General features: G+C 40.0%; 3 protein-coding genes across 8 annotated transcripts in view; 2 read left to right on the plus strand and 1 right to left on the minus strand.

The window, feature by feature from the left end:
- ascc2 (activating signal cointegrator 1 complex subunit 2) lies at nucleotides 1–10353 on the plus strand. Its single transcript, XM_023414313.2, has 19 exons — nucleotides 1–115; nucleotides 1391–1498; nucleotides 1636–1794; nucleotides 2521–2694; nucleotides 2906–3035; nucleotides 3154–3221; nucleotides 3455–3568; nucleotides 4163–4275; nucleotides 4385–4459; nucleotides 4552–4656; nucleotides 4750–4818; nucleotides 5185–5259; nucleotides 5632–5827; nucleotides 6793–6989; nucleotides 7475–7594; nucleotides 7767–7991; nucleotides 8174–8264; nucleotides 8767–8858; nucleotides 9214–10353. The coding sequence occupies exons 2-19, from the start codon at nucleotides 1415–1417 to the stop codon at nucleotides 9383–9385; spliced, it is 2259 nt and encodes a 752-aa protein (XP_023270081.1). The 5' UTR covers nucleotides 1–115; nucleotides 1391–1414; the 3' UTR covers nucleotides 9386–10353.
- On the minus strand, nucleotides 9744–17752 carry rnf215 (ring finger protein 215). The gene is made up of 10 exons (XM_023414318.2): nucleotides 17531–17752; nucleotides 16333–16485; nucleotides 16090–16161; nucleotides 15778–15863; nucleotides 14974–15028; nucleotides 14749–14853; nucleotides 13699–13815; nucleotides 13054–13197; nucleotides 12572–12674; nucleotides 9744–11952 (listed from the first exon to the last, which is right to left on the minus strand). The coding sequence occupies exons 1-10, from the start codon at nucleotides 17750–17752 to the stop codon at nucleotides 11930–11932; spliced, it is 1080 nt and encodes a 359-aa protein (XP_023270086.1). The 3' UTR covers nucleotides 9744–11929.
- The window catches only part of LOC111660888 (SEC14-like protein 2), a 16707-nt gene continuing 14469 nt past the window's right edge, over nucleotides 17669–19906 (plus strand). Inside the window, exons 1-3 of one of the 6 annotated variants that reach the window (XM_087176078.1) lie at nucleotides 17669–17791; nucleotides 19604–19668; nucleotides 19775–19837. In XM_087176078.1, coding sequence (XP_087032204.1) covers nucleotides 19784–19837 — 54 coding nt within the window. In that variant the 5' untranslated portion in view covers nucleotides 17669–17791; nucleotides 19604–19668; nucleotides 19775–19783. Of the gene's footprint in view, nucleotides 17792–18110; nucleotides 18232–18934; nucleotides 18954–19454; nucleotides 19673–19774; nucleotides 19838–19906 lie in introns of those variants that run through there. The other 5 variants (XM_087176080.1, XM_087176077.1, XM_087176079.1 and 2 more) reach the window with 5 other exon arrangements.

Consider the following 19906-nt stretch of genomic DNA (forward strand, 5'->3'; position numbering starts at 1 on the left):
CTTCCGCTCCCAACAACACAGATGATGAGGAAAACGTTTGGAAATTGAAACTCTGAAAAGCTACGACGACATCGATGAGATGGCTTGAAAGAGTCACAGATAGTCACATTCAAGGGTGAGCATATTTACTAACTATTTATTAACTCATTACAAGACGACTGACGACACGACGGTTATAAAGTCAACGGCTGGTTAAGTTAGCCACGTTATGTCAACGTTAGCCGCTCTCCATTCATTAACGTGCTGTCGCGTCTGTTGAACAGGTTACATCAGCTGAAAACGCAGGTTTTAAGTCAGAAATATGCAAATTAACTACACGCCATTAAACTTAATGACCTACGAAAGCCGTAGTCTGTAACAGGTTACTACTTTACTTTGCCTTACCAGCTGTTAACCAGCTAACTAACCAGAGTGGCTGTTGGTAGCTGAAGTTTTTCAGACGTTGGTTATGGCTGCTGTTACGTGGTATCTGCAGATCTTGAAAAGACCTCAAGAGATATTAAAAAGGTTTAAATTTAATTTACTGAAGCCTTGAATGTTTCTCCTAGCCTCCTGTCGACTGTAGCATTTTTAAAGTGATTTTTAAAGCTGTCAGGAGACTTATACGCTCATAAACTATAAAAAATGTAGTACCAAAACAATGAAAGAATGGTGAGAATGGAAAATGTTAATTTTCTTTCTTTAATAAAAGGTCTTTAGTATAGAGCTACAAAAGTCAATTAATCAATCCATAGAAGATTAATCAACAACTATTTGGATAATTTTTGAGGCATAAATGATCAAAATCAGTAGTTGAAGCCCTACTTAAACATTTTTCCAGGCCTGCTGTCGACAGTAAAACTTTTATTATGATTTCTTAAAAGGCTGTCAGGAGACATTATACACCATTATAGACTTAAAGTGAGACTGCTGTGACGGGAGGATATTCTTATTATTATCTTATTATTATTTGATCTGATACCTAGTAGTACCAGGATGAGGATCACTGATGTCAATACACATATCGATACTGAAGCTAAAAGAAGCCAATGATTCATAATTTTTCAAGCAGAAAGTCTAGTCGAGTAGTCCTCTGGTTCCAGCTTTCCCAATGAGGTGGCCTACTGCTATTCTCTGTTTTATATCATTGTGAGCTGAATACCACACTGTAGAGAAATTTAATCAGTAATGGAAATATCCATCATTGTTTAGCTACTGGTGCACCTTAGTTATAAAGAGTTACTAAAGCTTGTTGTGGTGTGTGATTGAACAGGTACAATAATTTACTATTTAAAAAGTGTAAATGTAAAACAATGCACCTCAAACACCTACAATTACACTGAAATGACTTGTATACAGAAGCATAGATTAGTGCTAGTTTGAATTTTGTTGTCTTGGAATAATTTGGTAGAGAAAAACTAGAGAAGGTGAAGCCATGGCCTGTGCCCGAGTGCCACTGGATGAGCAGCAGGTGACTGAGCCTGGCCCGCTGGGAAAAGACCACACACTGCCTGCGCTGGTGAGTCAGCTCTCCTCATGCTGCTATGCAAATTTGTCAGTAGACTCCTGACAACAGTCTGCGGTGCCACCTCCCAACCACCTTCCACAAAGACCAGTTTATTAGAATCAACCCCTGTGCTTTCTGTTCCACATCAGCACCCAGACCGGAAGGAGGATCGCTGTTTTGTGCCTTACAAGCCTCCACCAGAGGACGGCTCTCCTGCTGAGGTGGAGGAGTTTTTGGAATATGCCAGATTCATCATAGAGGACCTGGAGTGGCTGCTCGCACTGCCCCACGATAAGTTCTGGTGCCAGGTAAGGGACTGTTAACATGTGAGCATCTCGCTGAGCCATATTTTCTTTTCTGGTATTTAGCCCCAACTTTCTACTGAAGCCAGAAATAATGTAAAATCCTATTTAGATTCAGTGACCAGAAGCCTACAGGAAATGGTGTGGATGGATGCAATGGATAAAAATCATAATGCAACACAATATAACATATTATGTAAATCAATGAAGAACAGATAACACAACAAACAGAATAAAACAAATGTGACCATGTGTAGTGGCTGTTTTGAGTAAAACAAGCATACCCTGTAGAATAAGGGAAAAAACATGAAAGACAAACAGGACTAAGTAGAAATAAAATAGAACCTAATTATAAAATACATGGGGTAGCTATTTTTATTATAACATTATTAGGAATATTTTTATTATGCTATATATCTTTCTTTATATAATTCCCCTTAGTAATTATTAGTTGTAAGATTCAAAAGAGGAGATTTATGTCGGTAATTTTAACCACTCAGTCAAAACAAGCTTTATTTGACTCTTCCAGTGCAGGAGAACAATCCTTAAAACGGCAGTAAAGCTCACCAAAGCATCCAGGTTTGGACAGAGAGATGGCTAAACACAGCTAGAGAGATTCTGGTGGTGGTTTATGCAACTGCTCTCCAAGTTCTCTCTCTCTCCCTCTCTCTCCCTTTTCTTCTTGTAAATGATCTCCCGCCTTACTCTGCTGTGCTTTGTCTTTTCCTCCAGGTGGTATTTGACGAGTCCCTGCAGAGGTGCCTCGACTCGTACCTGTGTCACGCTCCTCGGAGCCTCGACCTCACTGCCCTGCCCTCCTCCCCGACAATGGCTGAGATGCAGCGCTCCGTCCACAGGTCGGTCTTCTTGACTTTCCTGAGGATGGCCACACATAAAGAGTCCAAGGTAGGAGCATAAAAAAATAATAATCTACTTTTTCACTGCAATTACTAGTTGTTATAGTAGCATTAGTCAACTGATTTGACGTTACAGTTGCTTGGGAACTTTATGCTTTTCCAGCAATAGTATTGTTAACGTGAATTCCAAGTGTGAAGCCTTGATATACAGTAAAACCTGTTGCCTTCCCGTGGGTTGTTGTGTGCTTTTCGCCCCTCAGGATAACTTCCTCACCCCGGCTGTGTTTGGAGAAATTATCTATGACAACTTCCTGTTTGACATTCCCAAAATTTTGGATCTGTGTGTACTCTTTGGAAAGGGCAACAGCCAGCTGCTGCATAAGATGATAGGTGAGCTGCTTTTGCAGGCTCTCTACCTGGTCAGTGTAGTATGTTACGAAAAGAAATGTATCCAATATATAGTTTAATATATAGTTTGTTAATCTTGTTAATTCTCATGTCCTTTCAGAGAACATCTTTACCCAGCAGCCGTCATACTACAGTGACCTGGATGAGACAGTGCCCACTGTGTTACAGGTGAAAAGAAATTTTAAAAATACAACTTTATATTTATATGGAAAGTGTAAGATTGGTTAAAGATATGTTAGAGTTATTGTTAGAGTTATTTTAGGTTTTCCAAAGAGTGGATTCAAAACACTTCAGACTCAGAAATGATATAATATTTAGAGTAAGTTGTAAAGGTTTTCTCTGAGATTATAGTTTATTATCCTCCTCTCTTTCTGTTTCCTTTTATTCCTCATCGACTTCAGGTGTTTGACTCAGTCTTAGACAAATGTGGTCTTCAGTGTGAAGGAGCCACCGCCATGGAGCCCATGAAGCTGAATGCACATAAACAGCCCACTGCCATGACCATGAGCCAGCAGGTCAGACAGACACACACATCTATGTAAAAATATCTATGACTAATGTCTTGGTCTGAACCCATTCTTGAATATTAATGTCTACTCCAGTTAAGCTAAAATATACTTGGCCTGTTTCATTAACTTCTCCTTTAAGGTAAATGTATAGTATTTAAAGGTGAATATCCTAACCTCAGACAGGTAATCTGTATGTTTATTAGCAGTCTACAGTTAATAAACATACTGTATAATAATGATTTACTCTGTGCTTGTACCAGAAACAAGAAATCTTCCCATAAAGGGTAAAAACATCAGCGTAGTCTTTATATGTAACGGGTTATTTTGGCTTTGACGCACCTTTCTAATACTGATTAAACATTTATGTAAGACACATATTCAGGTCTCATTTTTAGAAAATGTGTGTGTAGAAACTGCTCTACTCACTATATCAAATCTCAAATATTGAACATATGTAAACTATGTAAGTCATTCTAAATGGAGGAAAACTTTAACCTGAGTATGTCTGATTGACTTCTCTGTGTTTGTAAATGTGTGAGTGACATTGGAGCTTCATGCAGTGTCATTGATGATGTGTTTTTCTTTTCTTTTCTGTCCCAGGAACTTGCAGATATAATTTTGTACCTGTGTGACTCGACTACCACCATCCATGCCTTCCTGGACATCTTCCCTGCAGCCTGCTCCACCTTTCACTCGCACGGCTTCCTCAGCAGGTAGATGCAGGGAGAACGTAGCTCTCAACTGGCAGCATCACCTCTCAACTCTTGACAGCCTTGTCTGCATGAAACCTTTTCATGATAATTTTGTTTTTCCACCCGGCAGACTGACGTCATTTTATGAGACCACTGTGCCTGACCTTGAGAAGGCGCTGAGGAAGAGAAATTTTGATGATAAAGGGTGAGAATACATTAAATATAGTTAAAAGAGAAATGCACAATCCAAAAAGACCCACTGGCTGATGATAAATAAATTCCCAAACCCTCCTCTAGTCTTCAGGACAACTTGTGGAAGAGGTTGTCCCACTCCTGTCGCAAGATGGTGGAGACGGCTCACCTGCTGCTGCACCACACCTGCCTACAGCCAATCCTGGAAGGGTGAGCTCTCAACAGCCTCTCAACATGCATCGTAGCACGATTAGCATTACACGCTAATACAAATATTAATTCTGCACGTTTGTTGCCTTGCAGGAGAGAAAACATGCAAACATTTGCAGAGGAACTACTACAACATTTCACATCTTTTTTACCTGAGAAAAGGTGAGACCAGTTAAGATCTGTGAGGCCATTAGTTGTAGATAGATTTATCATATTTTTAGCAGTAGCATCTGACAGTTTTTGTCCTTTCATTAAATTATACACAATGAATGTTTGTCTAATGTGAATGCATCTGGAATTCCTGACATGCAGGATGTATTGAACATGTCCACTTGACTGTTTGGTTTTCATTTTGTAGCTTGAGTGCCAGACTTAAGCTCAATAGCTATAATAATTTATTAGCATGTTTGACTTCGCTTGTCACAGAGTCTTAATGAACAGGAGAATAAATTGATAAAATGTCTGAGAATGAGAGTTATGATGCACACAGGCTAAACTTGACTTTTGAGCGGCTGGTTGTCGTTTCAGGTTCTTGTCGGACTACGATGAGCAGTTCCCGCTCAGCGACGACATCAGCCTCCTGCAACAGGCTCTCCCTGTCATGTATCCTTCAGCTTTACAGCACTAACTTTGTACAAACAGATTTTTATGGCTAGTAACAGTCTGCAAGAAGTGACACCTACAATTAAGATTTCTAGATGAAGATGGGAAGTAAACTCTGTACACCTATTTCCAAATATAAAAAATATATTTGATGCATGTAGCCAAAATCAGCAGACACATCACATAGAAAGAATTAAACGGGACTCATGAAAGGAATAAATTATTTGTTTTTGCACCTGAAGAGCCTCTTCTACTTCTCTGTTAAAGTGCCATCAATTTTTCTATGAGATGGTATTAAAGCTAATCAGAAATGTATTCATGTAATATGAGTAGTGTCACTAAGTTTCTTCCTTAACCCCGGGTTTCTATCAGTGATGAGACCAGGACGTCCTACCTGCTCCAGGGGGTGGAAAGTGCCTGGGACAGCGTGGGACGACGGAGAACACAGAGCCAGATTCAGCCTAAAGCTCCTTCGTTGTTGTCAGCCAGTCAGGGAGCAGTTGGCTGGGCTGGAGAGAGACCGAAGGGAGCGGAGGCCATGTTGGATGTTCCCGGAAAAGGAAACAACGTGAGTTGTGTGATTATTAGTTAATGTATTACAGGCAGCTCAGTGTCCTCTGTTCATCCTCACTGGTAACCAGCTGAAGGAGTCACACACAATGTTATCTGCTTATTAACATACATTGAGGTAAAATGTAGGTCGGCAACTAACAATTAGTTTTATTATTGATTAATCTGATTATTTTCTTGATTTATCATTGTATCTATAACATATTAGAATGTCGTGAAAAGCACCTGTTTATAATTTCCCACAGATCAAAGGGACATTTTCAAAAGAAAGCAGACATGTTCAGTTGACTGTCATGTATGACAAAGAAAAGCTAAAACCAAAATTTGGAGTTTTGGCTTAAAAGAAACTGACTACCTAAAACAATTTTTTCTACTGTCAAGATAGTTGCTGATAGATTTTCTGTAGCTCTACTAATCGATGCAGTTTTACCAAAAATGTTGCAGCAAACAACAACAACCATTATTTCTGTAGCACCTGTCATGCATCAGAGTACTTTACACATAAAATGCAATTGCAAAATTAAATTAAATTAAAAAAGAATTAATGTTTGCAAACAAGCAGTTTAAGATGCACTAAAACCGCAGAATAAATGAATAACTTTTCAGTAAGATTCAATAAAACTGAGCTACAAAAGATACAAAAATTTAAACACTAGACATTTTTGATGTTGGGAATCTCCGTTCCACAGTTTTACCTGCTGGGACCAGTGAGGAGACAAAAAATGGCTCAAGGATTAAAACAAACAGGAGCAGGACAGGAAAGTTTTTTATATAATAAAGAATACAAGTAATAGTTTCAGAGCATTTACAGGAAGAAATCAATGGCCATAAAGCTGAATGATATAAGTGTAGACTTCAAACTAGCTACAAATCTTGGGAAAAACAAGACAGAGAGACGACTCAACCCGACTTTGACGGTGTACTTTTTTCATTGTGTGTGTGTGTGTGTGTGTGTGTTTTCAGGGCGTGGTGTGTCCGCTGAGCGCGGCGGAGCTGGAGTCTCTGCTGTCGTGTATCAGGGACCTGCTGCCTGACTTGGGCGAAGGCTTCCTGCTGGCCTGTCTGGAGGAGTACAACTACAACTCTGAGCTGGTCATCAACAACATCCTGGAGGACCGGTTAGCGCCCAGCCTGGACAAACTGGACCGATCCATGCCAAGGTGAGACAATACACTGAGCTTCACATATAATATGGAATATGTTTTTTCTACCAAGTGGATAGTTAGGCTGAGATTCTCCTGTGTAGAGTAACAGTAAGTGTTTTAAATTTCCGTTTGGCTTTCAGTGACAGTATTAAGTAATTTTATTTAAAGGAGTCTGTTATTCATTTTCTTTCATATCACACTCAGCATTACCCTGCTGAGTAACTAAACTAAAAAAACATGATTCAAGCCTTAAGCTATAGAAGCTTCTCTTGAAGACAGACATATAGTAACAGTCACCACTTTGTAATGATAAACCTAGAAACCTGACAAATCCTACTGTATACAAACATTTGTTGTGTTTTTGCTCTCTGTATCTTTGGGCCACAGCTTTAGTTGACTATGGATTACAAAACTGTGCAGATCATTTCGGGTAAACAGAGCAGATACTATCAAAGTTTATACCATCATGTTTGACCATGTGCTTTTTTTCCCCCTCTCAGGCCTGTGAAGGAGGAGCTTCCAAGTGTCCTGAGCAACAGATCCGGCGTGTTTGATGATGATGAGTTTGACATCTTCCGCAGGGACCAGGTGGACATGTCCCGCATCTGGAAGGGCAGGAGGTAAAAAGCACAAACGATATGCTCACTAATCAAAAATTTTAAATCCCTGGACTCCTTTTGTGTACTTGCGGTTGCACAATTTGCCTTAAACTCAGCTTTAAAACTTTAAAAGAAAGTGAAGAACAGGCGAGATCGTCTTCAGTCGAGTCTCCATGTTTCCTGACTCCTGCAGGAAAGGTGAGAACATTCGAGAGATGCTCAACGACAAGCAGCACATAGCGGAGCAGAGAGCTCGTTATCAGGCCTACGAGACTGTGGTGGACGAGGTCGTCATTGAACCCGGGGAGTCTGCAGCCACGTACGGCCTGGACGACTACGACGACGAGTACGACGACACCTACGACATGAACCAAGTGGGAGCTAACGACCTGGACGGAGACAGCTTACTGAACAGAAGGTGAGTCACAGTTGGGTTTTTGGTGTCTGTGTCTTTAATCATGACACAACAAAGTAGAATTTAATAAGCACCTTTTAATTTTGACAGGATCTTTTCTAAATTTGGAATTCCCCTTGTAGAGGATGCTAATTGCTTTCAGTTCACCTTTTTCATTCTCACTTTGTGTTCCTGTTCTCCTGCAGGCCTTTCACAGTCCCACAGGTGTTGAGAAAAGGAAACAAACCAGAGGATGAGGAGGAGGGTGAAGATGACGAGGAGGAAGAGACTTTACAGGTACTGAAATTGTTCCAGAACAGCGTTTTTGACCCATGATAAGGTTTTTTTCTGTAACATTTATTTATATTTAACCACTGTTTCAGGATTATTTACAAGATTATTTTTGCATGTACCTTGAATTGAAACCCTTTGAATAACTCACTTTTAACAATTAAAACAATTTTATTACACGTTTCTCAATGATTTTCAATCAGCAGACAGCGCATGCTTGTCTTCACCTCATGAGAAGTCATTGATTTCAGTTGGAAATTCTGACTATTTTACACAGGAGCCTCTATTATGCCAAGTTATTACATATGTAAAGATATTACATTTTCCGAATTAATATTTAGCAGAGAATATTTGTTTTTCAAACATTACCTGACAGGTTTCAGGTAACTTTGTGATCCTTTTGGAATGAAATACTTTAGCTACAAATGTGCGGTCTGCATGTTTTGTAGTCTGTTTACCTTTGTGACTTTCGAACTGTGTGTTTACATGTGAATCCATTTGATTTCAGAACAACGTAAACAGGGACCAGTTTGTGCAGGACCCGGCTCTGCTGAGGGAGAGAGCTGAAGCTAGAAGAGCTGCCATGCAGCAAAGGAAAGGGTAAAGACTGAACTCATCCGGCTTTCTTTAGCTTCAAGCTTTTTCCTTCTGTAAATTGAGGGTATCGTATATCAAATGGTAAAAACTTAATGGTAATGAAAAAATGAAAGAAGATTTGTTTGTTTTTTAAAGAAATTTTGCAATTAACAGATAGAAAAGAACTGAGTGAACAGGGCATGATCTGTCCATTATAATATAAAGGAAAAAAGAAATGTAAATGTTCTTATTTTTCATGTTAAATAGTTTTTTCCCCCCTAAATTCAGAAGAAAATTGTGACATTTAAAAATTCAGTGGGAAGTTTCCTTTACATTTTTAAAAAATATTTGTTGATTTTCATACATTCTTCTCTCCCAGTTTCCGACCGGAGCGTACCAGTAACGTTGTCGGCCGAGCCAAAGGCCAAGGTCAAACCCTGGAGACGTTCCTGGACCGGCGCAAGAAGGAGGCCAACAAGAGTCGCGTGTCCAACCACAACCGGCGCACCATGGCTGACCGCAAGAGGAACAAAGGCATGATCCCCTCATGACATGTGTGACGGCCTGCTGCTCGAACCAACCGGACTGATGGTAGAAGGGAGAGATGGCAGGAAGGTGGATGATGTGTGTCGACTGAGTGAATCAGGTTCTGGGTCAATCACGCTCCAGCCCTGAGGTCACTGTCTTTGCCTGAGAAGGGAAGCCCACTGACGGTTTTCAGTTGCTGGTGAAAAGTTGAATTAGTTTACAGACTTTCTTTGGCACTTTAGCCTTTTGTTTTCAGAGGTTGTCAAGCAGAGACTCTGAACATCTACTTTTAGTCTTTGGACTAAATGAATTTCTTTTTATAGCTGATTAAAAACCAAAGTTCTGAGTGTGAGCCAGGGACTGAGGACAAAGAGTAAGACCTTTTATTTTTGCCAAGTAACAAATCAATTTATTATTAAGATCCAGAGAGACTGAATTAAGTTCCTTTGACATCATCATCATCAAGTAGACAACTTAGGAATACAAAGGATGAGGGTTTTTAGAGAGACTGCCGTTCCTTCTGTAGCTGGAAGAACAATTACTGACCTGGTGATCAAGTCTGGACATCAGCGGTGGACTGTGTTGCTCTCACTACTCACTCTGTGCGAGTAGCTTGTGTGACAGCTGCTTGCATGTAACGTTCAATTGCATGCATGTGATGTCATCCACCCAGTTCACACCACTGTTGTCCAGCCTTCGCAAAAACCAAAACAAAAAAAGAAGTCTAGAGACGCTATAACCATCTCGTTATGATGCTGTGGTGTTTGTTTTTGGAAGCACATGCTGTACAGAGGCGCCTCGCGTCTCTCACACTAGCTGTAGGGAAACCACCTACATGTTGCCATGCACAGACTATTTTCTATGAAGAGAACAGATCTATCAGAGCATTTTGTAACAAAAAACACACATGTAATTTGCTTTTTGGAGTTGACATTGCAAAAAAAAAAAAAAAACAAACCATAAAATAAATACCATAATACTATGTTTTTGACATCCTTTGTCTTTGGCTCATCACTCACAGGATGCAAAAAAAAGTGGATTTGACTTTTTCCTTTAGCAGTAGAATGTGTTGACTTCAATGTACAGCTGCACAGTTAGACCTTGAATTATTTTCCTCAATGTTGAGATGTTGAGTTGTATCTTGATTGTTGACCCACCTTTGGTAAGTTTTAAATTGTCCTGCACAAGGACATTTGACAGAAAATTACCTCAGATTTCACACAATTTTCCTGTTCTGTGATGTAGATTCTTAACTGTATGTAAACATATAGTTTACACATCCTTCTGCAAAATTCTGACATTTTGACAGTTTTTTTTTTTAAAATTTGTTAATTTGGTCTTATTTCTTTAAATGGAAACTCAGCACTGAAATCAGGCAGTTGCTTTCAAGTACAAAATTTGAACTTCAATTATTATGATCAACTGTGAAGCTTTATGTCAGAGGAGTAAGAGAAGTCACATGATATGAGATGCACATTCTTGTCTGTGTGACTCTGCTATCAGAAACAGACTTCTTCACACAGACCCAAAGATAAAAATAAATCAAAGAGGTGAAAATCCAACGAAGCTGAGGCCACAGACTCCACAAACTACACGTGTAACATCTCTATCTCTGTCAGCGCAACTACAACTGAATTAGCTACGGTTACATAAACATGTCAAGTTTCAAAGTATAATTCAGGAGGTGTGTTTGTGTTTTCTCTCAATCTGCATTGAAGTAATAAGGCAAGTTAAGGACAAGTGCAAAGACTTTTTTTTCCCACATCTGCTACCAACTGTGGCACAGTTAATTCTGCACTACAACTACAGAACCTCTACAACTAACACTTAATTGTGAATCATGAGTTTGGACACTCTCGCCCGAAAAGATGTTGGGATAGGCTCCAGCCCCCCCGCAACCCTACTAGAGGATAAGCGGTAGAAAATGGATGGATGGATGGAGTTTGGACACGAGATGATATCAGTCATGTTTAAACTCAGTTAGTCCACTTAATAAGTTGGTTATTGACATCATTTGGACCTAAAGTGAACGTTGACGCTGGCCAGTCATTCAATACGTACGTGTTTTAAAATCAGAAAGCACTGAATGTTTGTGCACAAAAAGCTGAGTCATCGTTGCCGATTAAAAGCCAAACGATTTGTTGCTCAGCTGTTTGAACAGAACAGAAGGTGTTGGTGTGAAGAGTCACATCTTCACGGCTGTACATCACACATACAAACAAATATTTACACAGCTGTACAGTAACATGATCCCAGGAAGAAATACTGTTCATACACAACAGTACCGGTACAGTAACTTCATAGTATTGTGTTTATACAACCACTGTATACCTGCGAGACCCATACGAAGGTCAGAGGTCAAAATCCAACTGCTCCACAGTCTGGACTGCCAGTCAACTGCGGTGAGAAGTTTAGATTGGCTCCCACAGTCCATTGCTGGAAGGAGGAAGCGGCGAGGTCAGTAAAGGGGGGAAAAAAACAAAAACACAGCTACTGGAGTGTCACCGAAGACGAGAGCCGATTCCAGAGCTGCTGCTGCTGCGACGGTGGAGGAGGTGAGGCAACCGTTAACTGTCTTTGCAGACGCTGCCTGGGGACGGTTGGAGAAAAACAGATTTTGAGAAACTCATTTGAATGTTGAGCTGACACGATATATAAACTTCTAGATTAGAGAGTCACAGAAAGTTAATCTGCAACAGTTTTGGTAATTGATTTGATAATTTATTGATTGTAAATACCAAGATTTTACTGCTCCCAGCCGGTCCATATTTTCTAGTTCTCTTAGTCTTCTATGATATGAAACCCAATATCATAAACCAATATTGCTTTTACTGTTGAGATATAAATTGTGATCGTAATAACCTGAAAAAAAAATGTTGATTTTGGTTTTGTTACAGGATTAGTGATATATTAAAAAAATATATTGCTATTGTGTTTGAGGATTCCTCCTTAATGGTATTTTAAGGTGATAGTATAGTTACGGATGATAAGTTTATTTGCATGAAAACAGTGGTGGAAAGTAACTAAGCACATTTATTCCAGTACCAAACTGAAGTACAATTTAACCAATAGAAATATTATCCAGTGTGTTTTCATGCTAATCATTCTACACTTTTACTTGCAATGGAGTAGTTTACTATTCCTTCAATTCATTAAGTCATGTGTGACAGAGCTGTGTAGCAGTGTGTGATGCTGTGTCGTGAACTCACTGAGGATGCTGCGTTTGCACAGAGGACAGGTGTGTTGCAGCAGCAGCCAGGGGTCGACACAGTCTCTGTGGTACTCGTGAAGACACGGCAGCACCCGCAGACACTGGGACGACAGCAACACAAGGTGAAGCCAACAGTTTGTATCATACAATATATTCACAATTCATGAGTCATCATAAGGAGCAGGTTACAGAAACTAAACTCGTGGGTATATATTATAATAAGAAATTTGTACCTTATTTTATTTTATTACCTGTTTCAGATTTAAATACATTTATTTATTTATGTTTATGTGAGCTTATTTTCATCTTCTTTTCATTTATGTAAGTTATACTCATTTCATTAATACGTAGTTGTAGCTATTCTTTTATTTAGCCTAGAAAGAGTAGCCGTTACTGGGGATCTAGTTAAATAAGTCACTGCAGAGTCAACTGTCCTGCACTTAAGCTGTTATAGGCTTAGTGTCAGGAGTGTCAGCTGACCTGGTTGTTGTTGAACGGCTCCAGACAGACGGCGCAGTTGTCCGTCTCTAGCGGCTGCGATGTGTCACACCAGGGTTTTGGCTGACGATATGTTTTGGTCTTCAGAGACGACATCGTCTTCAGAACGTCCTGTTTGGGAAGGAGCTGAAGAACACAACCAAGGAGAACATCACATGATGTCTTATTGAAATGTCTGAAGGTCAGTGCGCTTCTGTGTGGACACCGACTTCACACCAGTACATGAGCGAGGCTACACTTACAGGACGAGTTCTCCTTTGAGAACTACATGATCTGGTTCTATATGTGCAACACTGGAGAGAATATACTTACACTTCACAGCTTACAGCACATACCAAAAACATCTAAATGTTTCTAACAATGGTGAGAACAGCAGCCAATAAAGAAAGAAACTCTCTACCAGTGTGCTTTAATCTCATGGAATGGCTCAAAAACATCCTGAATCTTGGTGCACAGACGTTCAAAAATTACAACCATTTTTTATTAATTTTCAGGTGTTCCTATATTTGTAAGTGATTTTAAAAAATGTATTAATTGTATAAAATTGGGAAAAAGACATGTGCAAAAGTTATTTTACATATTTATGCTATTCAGCTTTAACTGCATGGGCGCTTCCCTTAACCTTACCTCCAAGTCGTCATTGAGCTGGTGGTCCTGGTGTTGCCAGCGAGCCTGAACGATGACTCCGGTGCTGAGGATCAGAGCCACCAGGAGGACAGTGTCCCACAGCTGCTGCAGGTATTTCTACAGACACAGAGAGAAGAGAGACAAGCATTGGTACTTGATCATCTGGTGACTTTGCAGTTCATTTGAAAACCTCTCTGTTTATCAGTGTGTCACACACAACTGAGAAAATGCTTCTGGCAAAGAAGAGGAAATGCAAATGAGCCTCTGAGTTCTCAGTTTAAAAAAAGTTTAACCACTAATCAGATTTCTGAGTATTGCTTTTCTGAAATATGATTTCTACGATAATCATCCAAATAAACCGCTAAATTACTCAGTTTAAACTAAACAAAAACAATAAACCTTAAATTCTTAGCTTCATTCTTGACCTTAGACAAAAATGTGACTAAATCATTTTGACTCAAAGCCGTGTTCCCAAACTTTTCCAGACCTTTCAACCACGTCTCACAGTCAAGTTCTCCATGAAAACTGAGCAAACTTCATCCACTAATGACGACTGTGAGATGTGGTTGAAACTGCGGAGAAAACTAGTATGTTGATTATTTTGTCTATACATATAAATATACTGTACCAGTCAAATGTTTCACATTGTGTGTCCAAACCTTTGACTGGTACTTAGCTGCAGCAGATAACAGTTGAGCATTAACAGTCACTCAGAGGGAATTAAAAAAAATCTGCATCGCTGTGCATGAAAGTAAAATCTACATGACCACTGTGCAGAGACTCCACTAGGACTTATGAACAACCACTCTGTGTCAATTTTAGTTTTGTATTTATGTCACGACGCATTTTATTTCTCATTTGTACGAGTGCCTTCAGGTTGTTTCCCTCCTTGTGTCAGTTTAATTCCTCCTTTAGATTCATGATCATGATGAAACAGTTAAAGAAAAATAAACATTTCACACACAGCAGAGCAGAGTTCCCTCAGTCCTACAGCAGCTTTAAGAAAACCTGCTAATGAAGCTGATGTTGTGTCCGCTCTGCTCCCCCCACCTGGACCTGTGAGTTGGTCTCTCCCGTGCAGATGACCCCCTGCCACTCTCCGTAGCGCCCGCCTCTCGATCGGCCGCAGCTGGACCATAGCGTGAGCGTGGCTCCCTGCCCGGACACACAGCAGCATGTGCTCACTGTCAGCTCAGCCTGTCATCTGTTCCCTCACCACTGGAGGGTGCTAACAACTGAAAAACACACTGATCAGCTGATTGTTATGGAGCTCACCAGGTTGTCCTGCAAGATGGTCCTGTATGTGATTTTCGCTGTCGCCTGGAGGCCCCTGAGGAGAGATCAACTGATATTTAGTGACAATAAAAATCCCCCATCACTATATTTAGAGTAGATGCACACTATAAACTGATAACTGCAAATAACCAGATTAAGATTAAAACATAAACTGAGTTTGCACAATTTGTTTTGATAATGGGATTCATGTACAGTATGAAAGGATGTATGGCGGTTTGAAGGAAACATGATTAACTCCACTAAATACATCACCCTAAACTTGTGGGTTTTTATCACCACTTCATGTTTGGATGACTTATTTTTTTGGACTATGTGCAGAATAAAAACACTAAAACATCTGACTAAGGTGTGTAAAGGCCTTGGGCATTTGAAGGATTAATCAAAACTCGATTTACGATTTACGATTGCACTGATTTGATATCAACTAGAAAAGGAACATGGCTGTGTACAGACACCTGCTATATCTATAATAATCTACGTAGTTTATTTATTTAAAATGTTTAGACAAAATAAGGTAAATACATCTACATATGTGATCAAAATAAGAACTTTACCATCAAACAACACAGAATCACATTAAAATACAAATTTTAAGCTAGAAATATTTAATACACAGTGGAAACTACATTGTTTAAGTGAATGTTAAAATCCTAAAATCTGGTGCATTTCAAAGTATTGTATGATTCATTAAATAAACTGTATTATGTTGTTTTTATCAGTGATATGAGGGAAAAGTGCATCTGGAAGCAGCAGCAGTATCTGTGACAGTCGGGTGTTATGTACCTGAGCAGAGCTCCAATCAGCTTAGTGACATTTTCAGATGTCTGGATCACAATGATTGGTTTGGACAGCACCTGAGAAAGGTCCATCTGCAGCAGAAATGACCAACATGAGCTAGACAAACTCCACCTCAGCTTTCTGTCATAATGATTGTAACTGAAAATATTCTAAATCATCTTCATGTAAAAGCTTATATCTGCACTGCTAATACACCAACTGACAGACACACCCACAGAACAGAGCAAAAGACAAAGAGAAAGAAATGAGATCCAAACAGTTACTCTATATTTTCCAGTTATGTTTCTGAATTTTTACCTCACTGACGGTGTTTTGGTTGAGAGCCAGGATGATCAGCGCTGAAGCTCCTAGGACCAAGGCTCGCTTCATCTGGAACAGAGAAAGGAGAATATTACATTTCAGGAATTTAACTAATTATCTCACTGCTAATGAAGGTCTGTTCTGATCTTTGTCCTGTTTTTGGAAAGGCAGTAAAACATGGGTATGAACAACGTTTTTTTCAACAGAAAACAACTGCCAGCATGCACCAGCCACACTCACTTTATTGACCATTGCATCAGCGAAGGACTCCTGGTTCCCAGTGGAGGCTTTGCTGTCGTCCATATCCACAGGCACCACCCCAATCCACAGCTCCTGCTCTTTGGCGTCATCCTCCTTTATTTCTCCACTCACCTGCGTCTCCTCATCTTGAACCTGAGGACAGAAGACAAGTTTGACATTTCTATTGCAGGGTGGAATTCCTCATATTGTCACATGTAACTTCCCCGTGCTGCAAATGGGTGTTACCTTGCTTTGACAAGTCAAAGCCTCCAAGCAGATGCGCTGGAGAAGCTGCCTTGCTCAGGGGCTCCACAGCAGTGACAGTTTAGGGAGGTGAGAGTTGTATTTAAGGGCTTCAACTAACAATTCTTTTTGTTATTCTGTTAATCCGCCAATTATTTTGTCAATTACTTGATAAATCATTTGGTCTAGAAAACATCAGAAAGCAGTGTCAACAGTGCCCTCCACTATTTCCTAAAGCACAAGGTGACATCATTAAATGTCTTGTTTGGTCTGCCCAGTCCAAAACCCAAAAGTATGTGACGTAGGCCAATATACCAGAAAACGAGTAAAAGCAGCAATATTTGGCACGGTGGCTTGAAAATGACTTAAACGACTAAACTAAAATCGGGGAATTAATATTCTTTTGATAGACTAGCTGATTAGTTGAATAATCATTGCATATCTATTGTACTTGATTGCTTTTTCCATCCAAGTTTGCGACCTTCATTAAGAAAAAAAACACTCCACTAAATCGAATTCAAGCCAGAATATTGCCACTGTATTTCCTTTCTCTGTACTTGCAGCTGTGTATCATACTTTTCCCGTGCAGAGATGTGAATTTAGTGAAGTATAATGTTTTTCAGGAGTAAGTATATTTAAAATTAATTCATTAATTGTTTATTCAATTGCAGTTTTATCGTGAAGTTGAATACTTCAGGTCAATTGGAAAAGCAGAGGTCATTACCTTCAGCTCTGGTAACTTATTTAAGTAAAATTTTTGCCGTATTTAAACTAAATTATTGATGTTTTAGTCACAAATTAACTGTTAATGACAATAACCGTTAGTTGCACCCACTCAGTACTCTATTGTTGGTCAATATCTATCGGTTTCCATCCATATTTACCAAATCATAGAGGGTCCGGAACAACCACCCTCAAAACCTGACCATAAAATAACCTCTGCTCTCCGGCTCACCAGGACCAACTCTCCCTCCAGCTCCTCTAGGTCTTCGGAGCTTCTGCTGCCCCCGCTGGACCCCACCACCTCCCCCTGGAGCAGAGTGCTGACATCGGGCGGCTGCTCCTGGAAAACCTCCACCAAAGCGACCTGCTCCGCCGTCACAAGCAGCCCCGGCCACCGCAGCAGGAGGAGTGGTAACGTTAGCCAGAGACAGCACCAGCAGCGAGCTGAAGCCATGATCCCAGCGACAACAGAAAGAAAATACAGCTAAAAACTGTAATAAGTACACAAACCTAATCAACTGTCAACCATAATTTTTTGGAGAAAAGCTGCTAGCGTTTTCGTTCGCAAGGTAGCCAGAGCCGTCGAAGAATGTAAACAAGCGAAGGCAACTTCCGGCTCCAACCGGAAGACGAGAGCGGATTATTTTCTCGTCTACGTTAATACCTTAGGGATTTACACAAAGTTATTTTCGACAAAGTAATGTGATTTGACTAGAGGCTCATTTAGAGTACAACAGCATTGGGACGTTTAACCACATGTATCACTCCGCTTTACATGTGTTATTAACCGCTAATTAGCGTTACATTAACGGTCGTTAGCTATCTTATATTGTAACAAACTTTGCAAAGATGAATACATTTGTTCAACATGCTCAACGGCACATGTTTTAAACTACACGGTGAACGTAACCACTGTAAAGATGAAGACATCATGTAAGTCATTATACAACAGTTAGTTCTGACCAAGTGATTTGATTGGGCGAGAGTTTTTCATGAATGCTGATATAGAGTACAACAGCACTGGGACTTTTAACTACATCTATCACTCCGATTCACAGGTGTTCTATTAACCAATCAGCGTTATATTAACGGTTGTTATTTATCTTAGATTGTAACAAACTGCAAAGATTAATATATTTCCAGAGATAACATTTGAATTAAATGATGTATGGTTGTCAGAAGATGATGAAGGGAAGGATGGAAGCCTGGATACTTAGGCGCACTCCTGAGGTAACGAGTAGACAAAGTAGCAAGCTATCGTGCACTGTGTAGGTCAGGAAAATGTTTATGTGTTGCTTGGCAACAGTCCAGTACGAGTCCAGTTGCGGAACTATTTGTGTTGGCATTACCAAATAAATGATGAAATTAACAAATCATATAATCTGTCGTTGCTTATCTAACTAATATGACGCTCGTAGAACGGTTGTATAAAAGCAGTATCACAGTCTGATATTTATTACAACATCACTCCCTGTCGTGTGATACTGCTTAATTGAAGAAGTGGACTATGTTCCACTACCAGTTTATACAACCGAAGAAGAATGAAGCAATTTGAGAGAGTACCGTCTTGTACTTCCTTCTTCGCTTTAAATCCGTGACTCAGACCCAAGAGAACCGCTACAATCACAGCTGGATAGCTTTATAAAAACCATCAGGTCGGTGTGTCACTTATCTTAACACGAATAGTAATTTTTTTTCCCGAGCATTTAGAAACTCGTACCTGTTTCTTATTGCGCTTGCGTACTGCGACACTATCATAACCGCTCAGTAACCAGGACATACGGCTGTAATATGTTAAATTATTTGTTATTATTTGAGCGGCAATAGGAGCTGATGGGAATAACTCAATCGCTTAATCAAATTAAAAACAAAACGATTTTTAATGCTCCTGTTAGTGCACAAGTGCGGGATTTTCGGAATTATTAACAAAGATTGTCTGTTGTCCTCAATCGGAGTCACTCGGTAGTTACAAAACGTGCCCTCCATAGAATAGAATAGTTTCTCAGACTTCGAGCTCACATTTCTACAGCAGGTTTTAGTCTAATTCATCTAAGGTGCCATTCATAGATGAAGAAATTTTTATTCTGAGTTACTTATTACTTATTTGTAATAAGTAACTCCATGTGTAAACATGAAGTTACTTACGCTTGCACAAGGGGCGGGGCTTCTCCTCTCCGCGGTTCCTCTTATTTCATCTGCCACTCATCCCTCCTGTCATTTCTCCTATCTTTGGCCGAGTCAGCCGGTTGGACTGGACGTCAAACGGGCGGTGCGAGACTCGTGTTTACATTTTTTTCACTTGCAGGCAGCTGACAGCGGGGAGGACAGGATACCGGAGCCGTGCATGAGCATCACGGGGAGGTGACTAAGGCAGGTACCCGCTGCCGGATAACGGTTAACGGTGACGGTGACGGTGCTGTTTCTCTGTCTATCAGTCTGACTTTGAAGGAGCTCTGTCTTTTTCCATTATCATCAGGTTGCAGACATGAGCGGAAGAGTAGGAGACCTCAGTCCTAAACAGGCTGAAGCACTGGAGCAGGTAAGTTTCGTAACAACATCAACAACTTCAACAATAATAATATTAATAAAAATAATAATAATAATAATA

The sequence above is a fragment of the Seriola lalandi genome, unplaced genomic scaffold (genome assembly GCF_002814215.2).
Source record: "Seriola lalandi dorsalis isolate HSWRI2012SDOR001 ecotype SW California unplaced genomic scaffold, Sedor1 jcf7180002054524, whole genome shotgun sequence".
Taxonomy (NCBI): domain Eukaryota; kingdom Metazoa; phylum Chordata; class Actinopteri; order Carangiformes; family Carangidae; genus Seriola; species Seriola lalandi.